The sequence below is a fragment of the Drosophila erecta genome, unplaced genomic scaffold (genome assembly GCF_003286155.1).
Source record: "Drosophila erecta strain 14021-0224.00,06,07 unplaced genomic scaffold, DereRS2 tig00000126-arrow-pilon, whole genome shotgun sequence".
Classification (NCBI taxonomy): Eukaryota; Metazoa; Arthropoda; class Insecta; order Diptera; family Drosophilidae; genus Drosophila; species Drosophila erecta.
This window is the reverse complement of record NW_020825209.1, coordinates 14300236-14320652: the sequence shown is the minus strand read 5'-3', so window position 1 is coordinate 14320652 and position 20417 is coordinate 14300236. Positions and strand designations below refer to the sequence as shown.

The window sequence follows — 20417 nt, the reverse complement described above, 5'->3', positions numbered from 1 at the left end:
AAATAATGAGTATTTTGGTGCAAGCAACCCCAGTAATATAAGGAAATGTCGGCGTGCGACCAATTTAAGCCAAGTTACGATATATCTAAAATAATCAGTGTTTTAGCCAAAAACATAAATAAATATAGGTCCAACTGTGGAATGCCATACTCGTGGTGCGACCATTTTAGGAAAGGTAAGAACAAAAAAAAAACGTTTGAAAAATGCTAATTTTTGATTCTTTTGGATTTGAACGAAGCACAAGTCAAATACGGTTGCCTGCATTCATCAGCAGCTCATCCAGTAGCTCGGCCATAAATCGGGCATCCATCACAAGCTCCGGTTCCTGCTGACCGTGGGGTGGCCAGTGGTCCAACTCAAAGTATTGGACGGGATAGAAATAGACGTACTCCTCGATTTGTTGGCGGGGCTGAGACCCTGGAGCACCCTGGAGCTGCACATGTCGTCGACCCGGTGGACGATGCATTTGCAGCTGTTGACCCACCACAAGCAGTTCCAATGGGTTATTGGGTGCTGGGAAGTTATTCGATTTACTGCGATGATTCCGTCTGATCTGCGTTGTCTGCTTGCTGGCCATCGGAATCGGCACCTGCTGACCACCGCTCATCCGCTGGCCAGGGTGTCCAGGATGTCCAGGGTGGCCAGTGTGGCCAGGATGGGCGGCGAACGGTGGCTGCAGGAGCGGATCGTGGAGGAGCAAGTCGCTGGATCTCTTGCCCGTCAGCCGCTTGAGGCGCCTACCGATCCTGTCCCACTCAGTCCGCTGCCTCTGATGCGCCTGTTGCAATCGCCAATGCGTCGCATCATCCATTTTACTCTGATTTTCCCAATTTCAATATACTATTTTCTACTAACCGAAAGGTGGCAATTCTAGAATTTTGATAACCCTAAACCAGGCATCACAGTAGGCCTGTTGTACGGACCATCACCGAATGTCAAGTTGACTTCGCCGGTTGACGGAGGCGAAACCTCAGTGCTAAAGGGAATTTTCACATTCACATACCTTATTAAATACCCATAAGCGGCTGACCGGTTGGCTTTCAAATTATATTACTACTGAAAACTATTCGGTTTTGAATACTTTGCTTATCCAACTGCTAACGCTTTGACAACTATGACTAAGAAATCAAAGAAAGAAATGAACCGACGCGGAAATAGCATGGGTAAGAACATCAAGGAGCGCATTTCGGTCTAGAGAAACCTCTGCCATCTACCATTGTGATTTTCTAGAGCTGAGTGGCTTAAATAGGCTTTCATTGGTTTTCGCCGCTTGGTAAAATACATTTTTTTTGTTTGACAATCGCAATTGTCAAATAAGCCATGAAAAAAAAAGAAGTCCTGAACGCTAAAACTCCACTGTCATTGCAGGAAAGCCGATGACGGCAATGCTGCAAATGCAGGCGGTGCATCGCGATGAAAGCCAGGTGGTGGAGTTGAAGAAGACCAGTTACTTTCCCTATCTGTTCAACCTGGTCATGCCGAAGATGTTCTACCATAGCCCCAACAGAATTGTGGTGGCCCGGCTCTATCTCGATGTCCATACGCACGATAAGCAGGCAGCCGAGTACTTCGAGGGCTTCCAGACGCCCTGCTTCGAGGTGCCGGCTTCCCTGTTCCCGGGTGAGGTGCCGCTGGACAAGATCGTCTTCATGCCCACGGTGATGTTGCCCATGGGCTTTGAAGCCGGAGGCGTTTTTGGCCCGGGTGTTCTGCCACCGAGTTCCTATCCCGTCGACCTGATAGCTTCGGGTCACAAGGGTGAAACGCCACCGCTGTTCGTCGGTCTGCGCTGCCTGTACGTCCATTTGCCGTTGGAGATCGAGAGTTTGCTGGACAAAATGGGCGAGTTCCCGGCCAGCCAGAACGCACTGGTGTATAAATTGCATCCCTCCGATCACCTTCTGCAAAAGGAAAACCCCCAGGAACTAATGCTTCGCCCTGACTTCACCTTGTCGATGATCTACAACATACCTGCTCCACCACCTCCACCGTCGCCCTATCCCTATCGCCATGTCCCGGTGCAGTACAACATATACACCCCGGATCTGTCCAAGGTCCTGATGCTCATGCCGCACCAGCGCAACCTAACGGTGGCCATTCTGTCCACCGTCAACAATCCGCATGTTCCCTCGGTGGCACTCGCCACCATGGGCGATGAGGAGTGCCCCAAGTTCGAGCTGCCCAGCGATGTCTTCCCCATCTGTGAGGGCGTTAATCGCCCAATCTTTCTGCCCAGGCGTTTCTTGCCCAAGGGATTCGAGTCCGGCTGCGTCTTCAAGCCAGGAAGTCTCTCGGAGCTGTGGTTCGTGAACTACATAGGTCGATTCGCCACTCCGCAGCCGCAGCACACCTGTGCAATCACACCTCCTCTGTTCGTGGGCAAGTACTGCCGCGGCGAGGGGGCCATCAGTATGTTCAAGGAAATCCAGCTGGAGAGCAAAAAGCAAAACTGCAATGTTGATCAGTCCTTGGCAGAGGGATCGCTTAAAGCCGTTGAGCCCAAAAGAGCCCACGTTCCTCTTACCAAGGGCTTCTTCGTAATGGAAACGGAGCATCCGACGCCTCCAGAGGGTGCCCACTGCTTGCAAAGCTACCAACAGGCCAGTGATGAAGGATGCCTTGTGAAGGTCAAAAAGGATGAGGACGCTGAAATCACTGAGAGCCAAGAAAAGGATAAAGTATATCCAACCAAAGTGGCATCGAAATCGGAGAACGAGAAGAAGTACCTCTCGTGCTTCAAAGTTGATAGCGACATTGAACTGGTTGCCGATGCCACGGCCGATATGGGCCCCGCCGAAATGAGTCTGCTGGTCAAGGAAAAGGATCTGCCAGGTATCAATGGTGCATGCGTCTTGAGTCAGCTGAGCCAGGTGTTAGTGGATCGCGACCAGATCCGCTCCCACACCGACCAGTTGATACACAATCACATCTATAGAATGGATCGTGACCGCATGCTGGCCCTGCGCCAGCCAATTCACATGTGCTCTGGATGCGGCACGCTGCACTAGAGCAATTTTTTAATTTAATATTAATTATTAATTAATCAATTACATATATGTACATTTTTTTGTAATGATTTTGAAATTTTATTCAGGGTTTTCGGTTTGTCACTCAGAATGCACGTTTACATTATCTTTTTTGGGTGTACTAGGGTACTGTGTGTATTGAGTGTGTGTATGGTGTAATGCTGTGCTGTGCCATTTAATCTCTTAAATCGTGTTTTTGTTTTATGTTTTGCAGAATAGAATTTAGTTAGTCTAGGAGGCCAACCAAAACATCTAGATTTGTATAACTAGTAAAAAAAAAAGATAAAATGTGATATATTAATATTTAATTATACAAGATGCAGCTTCGTTTTCAGTGTATTTACAGTTCGTAGCAATTTGTCCATGTCTTTTTGTGTAACACACATGCAATTTTTCTATAACTTGTTGGAAATTTATACCAATCAAACTAGACAATCAGGTTTTCTGAAAAACCTATTTTATATGTATATGTATATAGTTCGAGATATTGAAATATTAGCTAGTCTTTGCAGTGGCTCAATTTGATCGTTCAAAATAAACATTTGGATGTGCTCAACTTTCGGGCTGAAACATTACCGAACTTCCTTTGGAGCGCCGCCTAAATAACACACAATTTGTAAAAACTAATAACAAATTCACATCCGATCCTAGCGTTACCAATTTAGATTGATTTTACCCTTTCTTTCAATCATTTGTTTCCTTATGCTTCTTAATTACATAATATTTATGTATAATGGGGTATGCAAACTAGTTTCTATGCATTTCACAATTCGCTTTTCGTTTATTGTTTTTTTTTATTTTTTTTTGTTTTCGTTTATGTTGCATTAACTGTAGTGTATATTGTATTTATATATATTAACTATATAATCTTTTTTTCATTTTTTACATGCACATACTCATGAGTCCAATGTAGACAATTTTTATATTTTGTATCGTGTTATTCGTTACTGGTAATTTCTTATTTGCCTTCTTGCCTTTCTTTCCCTAAAAAAAAATCTATAAAGTTAAGGACTTAAGACTTAGTTTAGGTAGAACGCAGTGCACAATCTCCGTTTTATTCAGGCTGTTTTCGCGTCGTCTTTGCCCAGCAAGTATTGGGTGGGTATAATATTTGTATATTTTATAATTGGTTGTTTAATAATTTTGTTGATCGCCAGATTATGCGATCCTCTATGTAAGGTGTATTATGCGTTTCTCAGTTGAACAGTTGACAACAAACGATAATATAGCTGTAGGTATTTCGTGTTGTTTGCATCCATATGTATAAGTATTGTTATATATAAAAAAAAATGGTGTAATATCAATTAATTGCAAATTGCCGACATTGCTTCTAGCTGCGTTTGGCCATGTGGCGAAGAATGGGGATCGATAACCGTAAACAAATACGAATGCAGATGAGTATACGAATGGCGGAGCGAACGGTTGGCCGGTTGTCCAACTCCGCACTTGAAGCTCCACAATAACAACGAAACTAGCTTAAAAGTAAAGGATCAGTGTGGTGGGTGGTTGGATTAGTAGTTCGGCTGGTGATGGGAGGGGGGATGTCGGGGTGACGGGTGGCTGACTGGTTCGACTAGGCTAAGAGCGGCCATCTCAGATCTGGCCAACCAGCTCCTGGATGCTGCGCAGTAGATCTTCCATATTTCACAATAGATCCCGATGAAACACCCAGGTGTGTTTTGTATGAGCAAACTTATGGGACAGCCACTGTGACTCCAGGAGATTGAAGCGATCTTGGCTCAAATACAAAGGTTTGCCGCGCCTGCAAAGAAATTTAAATGTATTCAAATAGTACCATAATAGACTCCATTAAGACTCTGATAACTCACTTGAGATCGCGGTCCTCCTCGTCAAAGTCGTCCAGATAGAGTGAGCCCCAAAGGCAGGCGCGTCGTCCGCGGATAACTATGATGTACGTGGAGGTGACCACCAAAAAGATACCTATGCCCCCGCCACAGGATAGTGTATGCTGATAGGGGGATATACAAAAGGGTTCAGCATTAATTGTAATTTAATACCAAATTAAATGTAAGCTAACTCACCCGAACAGCTTCGCAGCAGTCATTCTCCGCGCAGCAGTTCTGCTTGAGGCATACGATCGTTCCGCACAGCAGGCAGATGGAGCTCTCCTTGGGCACTTTGTAGCAGTTGAGGCACGGCCGCTCATGGTAGTACTGCAAGGATAAGTAAGTATCGAATTATTACCTACTCAAAATCAACATAGTTGATAACAACTCTCACCGTGAACAGGCGTTCGTACTCGCGCGGCAATTCGAGAAGTCGAGGCTGCTGCCACAACGAATGCTGATTGATGAGCACCAATTCTCTGACCGTATCGGCCGGCGGACGCACCTCCATCAATTGCTGGCACCAGAACTGCGGCAGCGTTTTCTCAGTGCCGGGAATAAAGCAAAGCCCCTTGCTGGCATTAAAGCAATCCCAGTCCATAGAGTCTGTGACGAGTTCCAAATAGTAAACAAGACGCACAAACTCCAGTCCCGGTGCCGAAATCTCTGGCATCTCGTGGCGATAGAGATGCTGGCGCAGCAGGGCAGCTACTCGCAAGAACGGCAAACATAGCGACTGCAGCTGTAATTCCATGGACTTAAGGTTAACCTCGTGCGTCGTGGCTGAGGATGAGCAGGAGGCTGTGACTGTGCTGGATCCAGCGGTGGTTGTGGAGGAGGAACCTGCCGCCGCCGCAGCCGCCGAACTGCTGGTACTGGGTATGCAATCGCGTCGCAAATGCGCCAGCTCATTTGTCTGGCTTAGCACCAGGGCCATGGCCTTTCCCAGCTGCGAGGAGCTCTGCTGCTGTTGGCCAGCACGGCGACGGTTGCTCGTGGTCCCGGCCGCAGACTCCTGTTGAGATTCCGCAGCAGAAATGTCAGTGCCATCGCTACTGCTGCCGTATACTTTCCGAATGTGATCGCACTCAAAATCCGTGAGTGTAACGCACAGCTGAACTACAATCTGGTAGTACAGCAGGTTGTACATGACTTTCACCATGCATGTGAAGTAATCTAAATGGCAGGCAAAACCATTCATATTTAGAAATGTCATATAATGGTAATATCATGTGCAACTACTCACCCTGGTCCAGATGCAGTGGCGCCAGCAGGATAAACTTGAGAAGCAGAGCTATCGGATCCGCTAAGAGGCTGGGAATTAACTCGAGGCAGTGCGCCGGCAACGGTTCCGTATCGCTAACGGGCAGGCCAGCTAACGAGGCCCAGCTGCTCCACAGCGGCCATTCAACCAAGACACGCACATGCACCGATAGCACGTGCAGTAGCGGTACGATGCAGTCCCGCTTTGGCTTGTACCGCGTGGCATTCGCTGTACATAGTGATCCACCCCGCTGGATGATCTCCGCCTCCAGGTTTGTACGCGCAATCGAGGTAACGAAGATGAACAGCTTGCGGAACGTGATCGAGGCGCATTTAACCTTGCGCTGGGCTATATTTGTCATCACCTCCATGGCATGGCCCATGGCTTCAGTAAGTTTTGTGGGCTGCTGAAAGTATAAGGGCATAAAGGTATGTTTTAGGGAAATCGTTTAATAATAACAATCAATATTCCTACCGGTATCGTTTCGTTCTCTTTAATTAAATCGGTAAGGTCGGCGACAAGGCGTTCAAATGGCTGATTACCAGAGCGGACCAGGTGCGTAGGTCTGTCCAGCTGCGGACTCAGCGGCAGCACCGAATTGGAGAGCTGTCGGCACACGGGACAGTAGAACTCGCCACGATCCTGGACTGGCTGACGTTGGGTGGTGTACAGCGTCTTAAGGTATGCCTCTAGGCAACTGAGATGAACGTGGTGGCCACACGACTGCACATGTACACCATTATCGTAGGCCATATTATTGGACAGATACCAGGACTCATCGCCGAACTTGAGACTAAGCAGCTCTGTGCGCCTGCTGAATTCAGCCGCCAGTCGAGTGGTGTGTGCCAGTCGGGACTCATCCTCGGCGTTAAGCGGCAGCGGCAGTCGCTCGGCGATGCGCCGTCGATGCCCAACAATGCCACTGGACTCGACCAGAACGACCAAGCCGATTGGATTCGATTCAGTACTGGGCGTAGTGCAATTGCAGATTATGCAGTCGTACTCCTTCTCGCGCGGCTGCTCCTCGTACAACTCCTCATCGTCCTCGTCCTCCGGTCCGTAGTCCATGCCACTGGCTGCCGCCGCAGCAGATTGCATGAACTGCTTCTGCTTGTTGGCAAAGTCTTGCATCATCTTCTGCTGGCGCTCACGTGCTTTCTTTCGGCGCTCCTCCTTCTCCTTGGTCTCGCGTGCTTTCGCCTCCGCTTGTTTTTCACGCTGATTCGGCCAGAGTCTGGCACGGATATCGTCGATGCTCAGGGCACACTGCTCATCCTGCTTGGCGATCTTGCGCAGCAGATTACCAATAAAGAATGGTCCGTCGCCAATGCGGGAGGAGGATACATGGATGTTCTTGTAGTTGCGCCCACTGCGTCCTCTCTCAGCTAGAGCAGTGCTCTCCGCTGCTGCCATGGATGTGCTGGCTTCGTTGCAGTCCACATCCATGGACGAATCGTCGCCATATGATTGATCTTCGCCATCGCTCAACGAGAAGCTATCTAGTGTGCCTGAGAGCTGAGAATGGAGCTTCAGCAGCAGCGACAAGATGCTCTCGTCCAAATGCAGCTCATCCTTATTGCTGCCACCGATGGCAATGTCCACGGATCGCTTACGTGCTCCACCCGTTTCGTAGTTCATCCTACGTCCAGTGCCGCCACCACTTACGCCGGATGTGAAACTTCCGCCGGCGCCGAGGGCATTCGATGGTACAATATCCATATTAACGCTGCTGGGTACGGCTACAGGCTGAACCCGCTGGAAAGGCAGGAGCATACCGCTACCCGTGGGTGTGGTAGGCGAGAACATCTCATTGGAAGCCACTGCTGGTGGTGTGGCCGATGCATTGGCACCTCCTCCAGTTCCTCCAGCAATTGCGCCCATATTATTCGTTTCGGCCAGCAGAAGATCTCTCCGAATGGCCACTTCCATGCCGCTCTCCGGCAACGTGATCTGCTGCAACGGAAAATGGAAATCAAGAGCAGCCGCTGGGCTCATATCCATGGCATGATCGCCTTCTCTCAGTAGATCATCTTCGTTGCTATCCTGGCGGATAACCACACCGGTTTCGGCAACTACTGAAAGATCCGGTGGTAGGGCGACCTCCATGCCAGGCACTCTCATCGGCACCAGTGCCTGAGAGACGTTCCTTCTGCTAAGAGCTCCCATTCCAACTGATGCCAGGTTAGCTCCACCCGTTGCCTCATCTCCTTCGGAGTCCCCATGTCCAATCATGCGCATCGATTGCTCTGGATCCGCGTCAACATCAAAGTCCAGATCTGAGTAAAACGGGTTCGACCGATAGCTGGAGGTGATCACCTGCGGATCACGTGACTTCAGCGACACCTTCTTGACCACGTGGCGCAGATTGCAGCTAAGATTATCCGTAGGATAGCACTGGAAGAGCTTGGGCGGCTCCTGCCGGCCTGACCCGTAGCCATGATAGCCCGGCCCGCCTGAGGACTCCACCACAGCAGCCAGCGCAGGAGGGGCCCGGTCTCCGGTACCACTGCCAACATCATCACTTGTTTCCACAGCAATCTCCAAAAGGAACACAGCCAGGGCAAGCAGATGCTCGGAAACATCACGTGTGTGCACTGCACGGAAAAATATCGACAGAATGGTGGAGTGAAAGACGCGCGAGTTAAGAATCTTGCAGGGATCACTGAAGGAGCTCGTTGCGGGCAGAGCCTGGGGCAATCGGAATGGTGGCCACAGGTTACCACTCGCTGGCATCTTATCCTTGCTCTTCACATAGACTGTAAAGCGATCCAGCGATGATTGAAAGTCCCGACGATGAACTGCACGCAAAAGGACGTGTAGCGGATCGTAGTGCTTCTCCCACACCTCGTCTATAGGCGTGAAGAGACCCTGCTCCAGGTTCTCGCTCCCACTCGACGGAGCCTTGTAAACCGATAGCTTCTTCAGAAAGGTCTCAAAGTTTTTGGTATGCACATTGCCCGATCGCTCCGGCATTAGTTCAAGCAGCTGCGAGTGCGTCTTGTTCTCGGTGGCCAACAAGGCACTGATCTCAATAATGCACTGGGTGGCCTCATCATTTCCCAGATTAGTGCGACTCGTCACCAGGGTGGCTAGGAAGGTTAGGAATCCCTCCAGCATCGAGGATTGCTCCGCCTTTTGGGGCTGCTTCAAGGGAGCCGTCTCCAGCCACTGACCCACGTCGAACAACTCAATGGTGTTCTGCAGGAAGAAGTACTGCGGCAGGTTGGTGGCACAGATCTGCAGGAAGAACAGGTCCATGTCGGCCATCGAGTTGCAGAAGTTCGCCTGTATATAGGTCATCGCCTGGCCCTTGATTTGGAGACCATTGCGCACCCATTTTCCGGCCAGGATCTCGTAGAAGAAACTCTAAAAGGGAACACGGAAAATAAATATTTAAATTATTTAAATGTTTTTTTAATTACTTCTATTTTATTAAAAATAAAATTTATCGCATTTAATATTTATTTCCTATCTAAAAAATAATTAGAAATTAAATAACGGTACACCAGCGAGTGCGATAGGCATAAAACATCGATGACTTACGAGCAGACAGTTATCGAAACTCTCTTTAAAAACTCAACTCTGAGCTCGCTGTGACCTATGCTGTCTATCTGTCCCCCTCTCACCCACCACTTCCAAAAAAAGAACGGTGCATGCGTGTGTGTGTGTGTGTGTGTGAGGACAAGGGTGCTGCAGGCGGCGCAAAAAAAACAAGAAGAAAGAGACGATTTTTTAAATCAATCTCCAAGCGGTGAGAGCAGCGCAGCAGATTAATCTGCCACAGTAGTCGAAACTCGACTCTCTGTTTTTGTGACGGTCGCATTTGCGTTTTGGTTTTCAGCGGACACAGTTGCGTGCAGCTTTTGTCTGTCTGTCTGTGTGTTTTTTTGTTTGTTTGTGCGAGCATTTAATCATAATATTTAAAAGACACCCCACCATTGTCATCACAACATCCCCAACGATCGCCGTATTTCGCGTTACAATAAATAAACGTATACAGCACAAAAACAAAATAACTAACACGCACAGCCGGCAGCAGAATGGGATATATGAATTGGGTATTTCCCCTGTTTCTGGCCACGTTGGTCACCCTACAACAGCCCACACAAACAGACGCTTTGATCGAGGATGTCTTGGACATTATTCATGTGGTCAAGGAGGTCACTTCCGGCGTCCTCAAGGCCTGGGACATTGTACAATCCTCCTCGTTGGCGGCCAACATTGATTTCCCCCTGATGCGCGAGAAACAGAAGAAGGTCTTGCAGCGGCTCAAAGAAGTCAGCAAGCAAATAGATCATACCGAAGATCAGGTGAGTCAGCAGCGGTCTAGCCCGGTTGTTAGCTCTTTTTTTGTGTACTCTTGCAGTGGGCATTGCTAGTTTGGTGAGCTGTTTGTGTACTGCAAGGGTATAACAACAACTACGGCAACTGTATATAAGTAGTTATACAGCTATAAACAATAAACCCACTTTAGCACGCTCAATACGTTGCCTTGGCCATCGAATCAGTGACTAGTTTCATGCACAACAATGCTCCAATTATGGCCAAGATGAACGATATCTCCGACACGATCAATAGGATATCATCGCGCTATCAGCAAATGCAGAAGTACGAGGCTTACAAGGACAAGTTGGAGATGTCCACGCTAATAACGTTTGCCGAGTGGACCGTGTCGCCGAATGCACATTCGGTGCACCATCTGATGGATCGTCTGCATATAACTCTACTTGGCAACGAAGATCGATCTTCCAATACAACGTCCACCAATCTACTCCAACAGCTGGCCACCGCCTATGAGGTAATATAGTCAAACTTGTATGTCACCACCTAGTCTGAATTCAGGCGAAATTTGTGGTAGCATCGAACTTGAAGAGCATTTTTAGCTTGAGTAAAATATGGGTTTCAACTTGAAACCAATATTTTAACTATACCAAATAATGTTGAAAGACACTTTCAGCTGCTAGTTTCACAGAAAAAAAACAAAGCAAGTCTTGTAAGTCAACAAACGTATTAACCCAGAAGAAAGACCGGAAAAAAAAATAGTGGAAAAAAATATTTTCTTTGAATACATTGTAGGCCGAGGCATGCTTCACTGTAAAAATACGCAATGGGATTGGGGTGTCAATTTGTGAATTGCTTCCTGCATGCGCCTGTTAACCGGATGATTCACAAATGATGCACGCCGGAGATATGATATACATACGTAGGTCTAGACACGGGGTTTTAAGCATTGTAAACTCGACTTTCCGGTTGACGCGTCACTTAAGTCGTTCTTCTTTCTCTTATTTTTTGGCAAAAGAAAGTCTTGCAGTGTATTAGTCATAGCATTTTGTCGCCAAATAACAGTAAAACCTCCGTACGCACTCTCTAACATGGAAGACGCACAAGGGCTCCCATTTCTTGCAGGTGTGTGTGTGTGTGCGTCTATTTGTGTGAGGTCAAAGTTCTCGTGTCAACAAAAGACTGCGAAACAAGTTAAACAAAACAAAAAATTCACAAACAAACGCCAGAGGGCAATGCAGCATTTTTGCCCCACGCTGCGAAAAGAGAGCAGAGAGCGCATCTCTTTGTTAATGCATTGCGTCAACGAGAGAGCGGAGAGAGAGAAAGGAGAGTGCTAACTACGCACTCACACAGCTGTTTGCCATACCAATTAGACGTGAGCCGAAACAAAAACAATTCGAGCACAACTTTCGATGGCTAGGTTTGCAAGTGCCAATATATGATCAACCATCGATTGAATAATTAAGCTAACTGAGTAGGGTATTATTGCAGTGTGTGAAGCCGAAGAATCAAATAAAATTTGCTGAATTCGTGATTACTGCCCACAAGCACGAGCATTGTGTCTGTGTGTGTGTTTACGCTTCTCATATCGTCGTCTGGTTGTTAAAAGAACAACAACAATGCATGAAAAAAGAGCTTCAATCAACCATTTTTGTTCGTATTGTGTTTTCAACGAGCACACACCAACACACACACACAAACAAACAATCGCTGAGCGTGGAGCGCTTTAAAACAGAAACTGAAAAATTACAGTAGCCGAACAGCACTCAGAACAACAACACCCATCTGAAATTATATGGCAAGAGGCGAGAGCGAATTAAAGTAAATCGCAAATAATAAAAAATTGTGGAATCTCTGATGCATCGACGACGACAATCCTAAAACGAGGCTCGGGATTCTTTGTTTCCAGTTGAAGGAAGTTGTGGAAAGCAAGCAGTGCAAGCTGCTGTTGCTCTTCTTCATGCCTTGCCCTTCCATACGAAATAAGTACAACTTCAAAGTATAAGAGGAAGAACTAAAATAAGCACAGAACTCAAGGCTACATCATTTGAAAACCACACAGGGAAACCCCTAGCTTATATTCACTGGACGGCTGGAGATATATTTTATCGGGCGAGTAAATATGGCGGCGCCTATCGGAACATTAGCTGCTCTTGTTGTTGTTCTTGTTACGATTGTGATTTGTGGATGTACGAAATCGGCATCGTCCGCGGGATTGATGCACCCAATTATCCCACAAATCGAAGTGGACGCTCTGCGCACCGAGTATATTGCACTGGAACGTGCCCTGTGGAGTTATCTGACCAAAACGGCCAATAGCCATAACAATAAGGAAACCCAAATAAGGAAAGTATACGATTCGCATCGCGATTTCGATGCGAAACCCCAAATGAGACATACCTTTGAGGAGCATCGCTACGAGATCCTTAATCACTATGAATGGTCGCTGCTGGAAAGGGATCTCATATATATCAGCAAGCTTTACGATGCCTACAAGGTATTTCGTTTTATAAGGACTGTTTTTGGATAGATCATAACATAACTTCCTATTATTCACATAGGACACCTTTGTCAAGCAGAACAACAGCGTCGAATTGGATGAACTGGCCGTCTTAAATCTCGCCGGAGCAATCCTGCGCAACGATAACACCGCCTCAATGCCACGAATCCTGCAGGAAATCGAGCGAGTGATGGTTTCTCAGACCCTCTACTACCGAGCCATGATAGTTAGTTAGAAACAGATTCGACGATCTATTATAGCAATCTGAAACTTGCAACACGTATAATATTGCTATGATCATCTGCACTTTAAAACAAAAGGCAAAGAATCCCTTGTTTTCTTCTTAAAAAACAAAAAAAAAGCTTGCAATTTTGAAATTAAATAATCGTTAAATCATTAGATTTCCGTGGAAACATACACAGAATATCACATACCCCAATGTGCAATATCTAATCTTACAACCCCACGCGATTCGTAATTACCTTGCCTATAATAATACTGGTATGCCAGAGATTTTAACAGCCAGATGTGATAGCTAATTAGAGCTAAAAACAAGAGTAACATTTTACGTGTACCTAGTGAAGAATGCTAGGCGGGTGGATGGAAAACAGCTGGATATCGATCATATTAATGACTTTCCCAATAATACGAACAAATTTCTTGCTTACAGGTGTCCACCAATCAAATTTGCACTACCATGCAATCGGCCCAGCAGTTTATTTACTCGCTATATGCAGATATAGCCCTCACTGAACTGAAAGCCTACACCATGATGGAGTTCTCGTGGATGATGTTGCGGGTCTACGGGAAGGGCAACTACACCCAGGAGGCGGAACTCATGCGTTCCGACTATGAGAAGAGGACAGAGCGCACGCTGAAAATGCTCAAGGATGTGATGCTACGAGCTGATCGAATCGTTTACCGCTGTGATCCGACAAAACATGTCCAGGGTGTCACCTACGACGAGGTTACCCGGCTTCTTCAAGGCTATATCGAAAACGAAGTGGATTTGAATAACGAGGAAACTTGCCGAGAGACGTGCAGCTTTTATCAGTCGACCCGCAGCGAAGGCTGCTTCAAGGAACTCTATTGTTCCCGTCAGCCGAAATGTAGTGGTCGCCTATACAACTGCCAGTTCGTAGACTCCGACATGTGGGTGTGCCCGTCGCCACAAAACAGCACCAGGCGCTACGAGTACATCGAGTACGAGAACGGACGCGTCCTTGGCAAGCGGGGTAAGTGCACCAGGGGCACAACCAAGGTGGACAGCTGGTGGCGTTACCTCCTCTGGCACTGCAGCTACTGCTTCTGCCTGTGCGACGAGGAGGGTCTGAAGTCGGATCGTTTCTTCAATCTGCGGGATACGATCGCCGATGTCAAGCGCAACCGGTGAGTTCTAGTTAAATTCGTTGCTTTAAATTATTAACAAATAGTAATTAATTATTCTTTAGAGTCGTGACTGGTTTGCGTTTTGTAAAGCAAAATCGCATTTTCCACCTGCAAATCCAGGAGGGCGAACTCCTGCCGCGTGGCACTGTCAATCAAAGCACTCTGGAGTGGAAACCCGTGGAGAAGTACAACGTCTTTGATCGTCATGTGAAGAATGGCGTTGACTATCACAAGTTGAGCTACGAGAATCGCACCATCGATCTGGACGATGTGGATACGGAGGACAATTCCTTTGTGGTTACCGGCGTGCGATTCCGTGTGATAGGCACCCATCTGAATTTGGAGGCTTACTACAGTGAGTTTGATTTCCGGACGGGGCAGCTCATCCAGCCGGAGGGCAATAGCTATTGGAAGTCCAACGACAATACCGATGTCAGCGGTACACGCAGGTAAGTGTCCTCTATTCTCGAATAGCATAAAACTAACCATACCCTAACGCTCGCTTTCAGGCAGAAACTTAATCTGAACAACGCCGACGTGTCTACGCGGACAATTGCACCCTCGATACCTCTATCGCGGCACAATCAGTACATCGACTTCACGAACACCGGAATGGACAAGGATGCCGCCCAGAGCACTGTGCCCTTCATTGACATCCAGGACGTGATCTCGAATCCACCAGTACCACTAGCCGGCATTGGCATCTACTACAAGGGCCGCAACAGCTACGGCGGCTTCCTGGGGCCCAAGATCATCACCTATGATTTCACGCCCCACGTTCAGGTGCCAAATAATAAGTTCTAAGAGTCGGAGAAGCGGTGCTGTTCCATCCCGCACATATTTCATAGCTTTTTTAGTTGTACACTACCTATCAATACACACTTGCATTAACTGTCGCATAGTCTAAGTGAGATTGGAAGAGAACGAAGCGCAAGAGATGCAGAATCAGGCAAGGCAAGAGAATATAAAAACAAACTATATTGGAATTTAGCCATAACAAAAGAAATAAAGAGAATTTGAATCTGAGAACCCACAGAACCGAAGACCTTATTGCTGCTTTAAACGAAATTAAGCGAACTAATGGATGGAAGACTCACCTGGACACGAAGTGGATGGATCATCAACAGGGGCAGCAGATAGGGTCGTGAGGGCAGCACATCGTTCAGACTAATTCCCATTTTAGTTACCGCCTGGCAAACAAAGGCAGCCAGATAGCGATGCAGGGGGAAGTGGAACGAAGCCTGCATCATCTCCTCCTGCAAGGATAAATAGAAGGATTTATTGAAACTGGGATAAATGTAAACGGAATGAAAACACCAACCATAGATAGACGCGCTTCCATGAAGTAAATAGAGTCTAACCACTCGTGCAGCGTCGTCACACAGTAGTTGATGATCTTCTTTGCCAGGTGGGCGTGTGTGCCATCCTGCAGATGCGAGATAATCGACCACATGGGATAGGCACTGGCCTCAAGCTCGCAGGAGAATGCCGCATAGTAGCTGTTTGGCTCGAATTCCACATGAGAAGCCGTCTCCCGCACATTGACATTCATGCCCTGGAGCATCTGGAGAAACTGGAACCACATGTCGATGAGATTGTCGTCCCGCAGAAAGACCAGGGCCACCGATTCGTGTGAAAGGACGTTGTTAAAGTCTGAGACTAGTGGCCAGTAGCAGTGGTCCTTCATCACCTGACGGGTACAGTCGATGACAAAATGGAAATTCTTGTTGGGATCTGGACGAAAAAACAAATGGTTAATAGGATGGCAGTCGGAAAGTCAAACTAATTCTCACCATGCAATGTATTCTGTATGAGTATCTTGGACATCATTAGCTTCAGACTGATAATCATAACGTGTAGCAGCGACAGCTCATTAACCATCTTGAGGGCGAGACTTTCGTTGGAGAAGAGTTGGACGCTCATGTGGACCACCCGGTTGCTGAGCGTGTCCGGATCACGAGACATTTCCAGCACGGACGGAATGCGGCTGTAGTGCATCACAAATGTGCGGGTGAGGTGTTCCTATGGGACGGAAAAGGAATAAATATTCATCATCATATAATCACATGATCTCATCAGGACTAACCTTGTAATCCTGATCAGGCAGCATGTTCAGCAGGAAGCAGACCAGAGTCTGTGGAAACTCGAACTTAAATGTCCAAAAGATGAACTCTTCGAGTAGCGTTGTGTGGACCAATTTGTCGCCCAGCGCGGGCAGATCTCTGTACTCATCGGGCGGTTCTGGATTTGGGAATCTGTTTACCGCATCCTCGTATTTCTCACGGTTCGCCTTCAAAAAACGTCCATTTCGCGTGTCCTGGCACGGCGCTTCCATGAAGTATTCATATACCTCTGGATTAATCAGTGTGCGCGTCATCACTTTGCGCATTATCTCGCCCATGTTGTTCAGATCTATCAGCATGTTGGCGAACTCCTCGCAAGAGTACGACGTTATCGCTTGTACCTCCAGTGGGGTGTCGCTGTGCTCGCGAAAGTGCTGCAACAGGCGGAACAGCAGTTTGGGCATTATGGCCTCGGCTACCGCCAACAGATTGTTGGGCACCGGATCGCGATTAACCCGGTTATTGATGCCATGATCGCTGCAAAAACCCTCCGCCTTCATAACCGAGGTGTCACCACAATCGCAGGCACCGCCCGCCTGTGACAGGAACATATTGAAGTCGTGGTTCGTGTGGTTGCCCTTCTTGAAGCAGTCCCGGCATATGGACATGCAGGGCGATATGCCGCAGGTGCGGCACCTGTAGGCCACCACATGGGGCACCCATACTAGACCGCATTTGGCGTGGTTGTCATAGCTGCGCACTGCAAGATACGATTTTAAAAATTAAAAACAATTCAGCAGTTCAATCAGAATAAAAGTAGAAATGGAGGCAGTTATAAAATAGGTTTTGACATATAAGGAGCGAGGAACCGCAGGGAACCGCAGTGAACCGCAGAGCTAAAAAAGTTGTCATGTTTAACCAACAGACACATTCGCAAGCACTTCAAAAGTTAAAACTTTGAAAGGCCCTGGCCAACTATTGATTTTCTTAAATATGATGGGTCATTGGAATGCGGCTTTTAAAAAGGACATAAAGAAATCAGAACAATAATGTACATAAGAACAGTTGTATAGGTTTACGTACATAAGTCATTCTTGTTGGTCAGTTCATCATGACACTTTAGAACATTTTTGAAACAAACTATAAGATAAAACATACATATATTTATTCTAAGTAGTGAGTATAATATATCTGAGGTAATTCGACTTAAGAAGCTGTATCAGGATTTTGTATCCAATAGAACTCGAATTCGAATTAATATGCAAAAGCATCAAAATAATCGGTCGATTGCAGAACATTGTTCCGTCTCTAATCACGAAACGATACATTTTCGCTGGCGAATTTGCGCGATGAGGTGAAATTGTAAAACCTGTCGAGGCCAGCTGTTTTGTTCTGACCGCCTTACCTTGCTATTGCTATTGATTTGATTGAGTTCCAAAAATAAAATGATGCACTCATTGCTTAGTTAATTTCTTGCTTCTTGTTGCGTGACTCTTTGATTTTTTTGTCTTCGTGCTGCGTTCTGGGGCGTACATATGTGCATGTGTACGTACATACATATGTACGTTTGTTTTATGTTTTGTAGTTTATATACATATATATATATATATATTTACAAACATATGTATTCCGCTTGGGCCTTGTTGGCTAAAAAGGTCAACGTTGTCGGACGCCGCATGCGGAAGGAAAACAAATGGATTGGCCAATAACAACCACAGTGCAGCGGAAAGTTGATTGACAATGTTGTAAAATTGTAATAGCGATCGATCAACGGAAAGTTGGCAACTCTCTCGCTCTCCCTATCTTGCTTCAGCCGTCTCTTTCTAACTGAGAACTTTTGGTCAAGGTCCGAAAAGTGGAGCAAGGGGGAAGTGCAAGCGAAGGGGAGGTGACATGACATGGGAACGGAAAGAAGGTGCACTCTCTCACCCTCACCCACACACCCACACCCACCCCACGCATCAAAATAACATAACGGTCTTTCAGTCAATTGCCGATGACAGCTTACAGTGGGCCACATCACATCCGCACCTACTGTGCGTGTTTTTGTCAAATCAACAACAATGACGGTCAATCAACTTTTGCCGCACCACTGCAATTTTGCAATTGTTCTGTTGCAACAGAGTAACAAACGAAAAGGAGGGAGAAATAAATAATAAAAAAAAACGGAGCACTTAGCGGTGACAAAAGGTGCCATCATATAAACAAGCACTATCTGCATTTGTGTGCGTGTGGTTTTGGGACGGATGCTGCGGAAGCATTTATTACGCAAGGCGAACCGAAACAGCTGACACAAAGCCACAAGGTGCAAGTTGCATTCCACTGTGCGTGTACGTCAACGCCTGTCAGTCTGCCAATGTGTGCGTTTGCATGTGTGTGCTAGAGCTGACAAGTGGGACAAGACAAGACCAGACGCGACAAACAACCGTAAACGATAAAGGCAACTTTGGCGACATACGCAGCCTGGCACAAAAAGTAATAAGTAATGATGAAAATTATGCACAAATACAGCATTGCAAATAGATGAGCAGTTGAGATTAAATTGGGCTAAAGTTGACTCCCCTAATCAGTGCATATATGTGTGTGTGTGTTGAGTGTATTGTGTGAGCGAGTGAGAGCGCTTGATTGCTGTTTCCATGGTGGTGCACTCGCACTCTTCACGCTGCCTTGCACCTTGCTTTTATGCTCTCTTCCTCTCTCCCTATTCTTTGCGTGCCCTAAAACCATTACATTACACAGACACACACACAGACACATGGACATCTTGCAGGTAACACACACACACGCAAAAACGGGCTGAGTTTCAGGGGCAACGGACTTGTGATCAGCTGTTTGGCGATAGAAAATGCAACAAACTTATCGATATGCACACATTTGGACGTACCAATTTTAACAAACTCCTGCGGTGTCCGTCCACCGGCAATGAGCCATCGTATCCACTCGATGTTGTCCAGATTGTCGATGGGCGTGCCCGGATTGAACAGGGTGTCCATTATGGAGTCGAGATCGGGTGTAGGGCTGCCACGGCAGCATTCCGTGTTGATCAGGGCAGCCACCTCCTTGCGGCTGCGCAAACTGAACGAAGAGGCGCCAAAGAAGAAGCTTGGCTTGGCGCCGGCATCGCCGGATAAGGCGGCCGCTGCTCCCGATCCCGCTGCTGTTCCTGAGCTCGCTGTACTTGCTCCTACCCTGGGCGGTGGCGGCGGTGGAGCAGCTGCGCCCGCCACACTGGAATCCCAGTCGTGGAAGGGGGAATGCGAGTTATCGGTGGTGGTTGTTGCTACTGCTCCTGCTGCGACTCCACCGCCACCACCTGAGGATCCACCAGCGATACGCACCGATGCGGGCGATGGTGCCGAGACTATGGGTGGCAGGACGTACACCGAGGAGAGATCCACGTCGGATGACCCGTCTTCGTCCACCAGCTCTTGATCCCCCTGCATGGGCGCATTGTGGGTCCGCTCCAGCACAACCTCCTCATCATCGATGCTGATGTCGACATTGGACAGGTTGTCATCCTCGTCCATGGTGTTAGGTGTTTATTTGGTGACGTCGCCGCTCCGGTGCTCCGTTCCTAGCACGCTGAAATTCTTTAATTCTTCCAAACTTGGCCGCTATGCGGCTGCTCTTTTTCTTCGCTCGGTTCGGCCTTTTCAAACAAGTTTTCTTTTCGTCTTTTTTTTTTCGGCTGCTGCTGCTTCTTTTGCGTTACTGCGTGATTGTTTTTTCTGTTTTTTGTTGTTTGGCTGGGGGCCGAATTTTGCTTTTTTTTTTTTTGTTTATGGCGGAGTTGCGTTCAATTGAAAATTTTGACCGAAACTTTAGGGGTCTCGGGGATTACGGTTTTTGGAGGAGTTGGGAAAAGGGTTGGCAAGTTGGCTTAACGCCGAACGGAGAGATGGAGACGGAAATTTTCACAAAACCAAACACTTGACACTCAGTGGAGCCGCTTCGACATCCGAGCTCCGTTCCTGGGTATGATTTTTGACGTTTAACACTCGACGACGTCGTCCAACCGACCTATTGTCTATATGAGCAATATCA

General features: G+C 47.2%; 4 protein-coding genes across 6 annotated transcripts; 2 read left to right on the top strand and 2 right to left on the bottom strand.

Annotated features, from left to right (window-relative positions):
* Positions 1-211: 211 nt before the first annotated feature.
* On the bottom strand, positions 212-915 carry LOC6551616. The gene has a single exon (XM_001978560.2). It carries the CDS (start codon positions 809-811, stop codon positions 245-247), a length of 567 nt encoding a protein of 188 aa, XP_001978596.1. The 5' UTR covers positions 812-915; the 3' UTR covers positions 212-244.
* A 470-nt stretch (positions 916-1385) lies between these two features.
* Positions 1386-3008, top strand: LOC6551615 (DM7 family protein GG17593). Its single transcript, XM_001978559.3, has one exon. It carries the CDS (start codon positions 1386-1388, stop codon positions 3006-3008), a length of 1623 nt encoding a protein of 540 aa, XP_001978595.3.
* A 1193-nt stretch (positions 3009-4201) lies between these two features.
* LOC6551614 (E3 ubiquitin-protein ligase Ubr3) lies at positions 4202-19900 on the bottom strand. Of its 2 annotated transcripts, none has more exons than XM_001978558.3 (11): positions 19258-19900; positions 16397-17133; positions 16104-16332; positions 15632-16044; positions 15408-15566; positions 6612-9503; positions 6120-6543; positions 5268-6049; positions 5069-5200; positions 4856-4995; positions 4202-4788 (listed from the first exon to the last, which is right to left on the bottom strand). In XM_001978558.3, exons 1-11 carry the CDS (start codon positions 19898-19900, stop codon positions 4671-4673), a joined length of 6669 nt encoding a protein of 2222 aa, XP_001978594.3. In that variant the 3' UTR covers positions 4202-4670. The 2 variants fall into 2 exon arrangements, with proteins under 2 accessions (XP_001978594.3, XP_026837359.1); XM_026981558.1 differs by having other exon boundaries at positions 4671-4788; positions 6120-6540.
* LOC6551613 lies at positions 9691-15348 on the top strand. Of its 2 annotated transcripts, XM_026981572.1 has the most exons (6): positions 11744-12420; positions 12484-12918; positions 12983-13147; positions 13592-14310; positions 14373-14759; positions 14820-15348. In XM_026981572.1, the coding sequence occupies exons 2-6, from the start codon at positions 12544-12546 to the stop codon at positions 15112-15114; spliced, it is 1941 nt and encodes a 646-aa protein (XP_026837373.1). In that variant the 5' UTR covers positions 11744-12420; positions 12484-12543; the 3' UTR covers positions 15115-15348. The 2 variants fall into 2 exon arrangements, with proteins under 2 accessions (XP_001978593.2, XP_026837373.1); XM_001978557.3 differs by lacking the exons at positions 11744-12420; positions 12484-12918; positions 12983-13147 and adding exons at positions 9691-10447; positions 10612-10935.
* Positions 19901-20417: the final 517 nt, after the last annotated feature.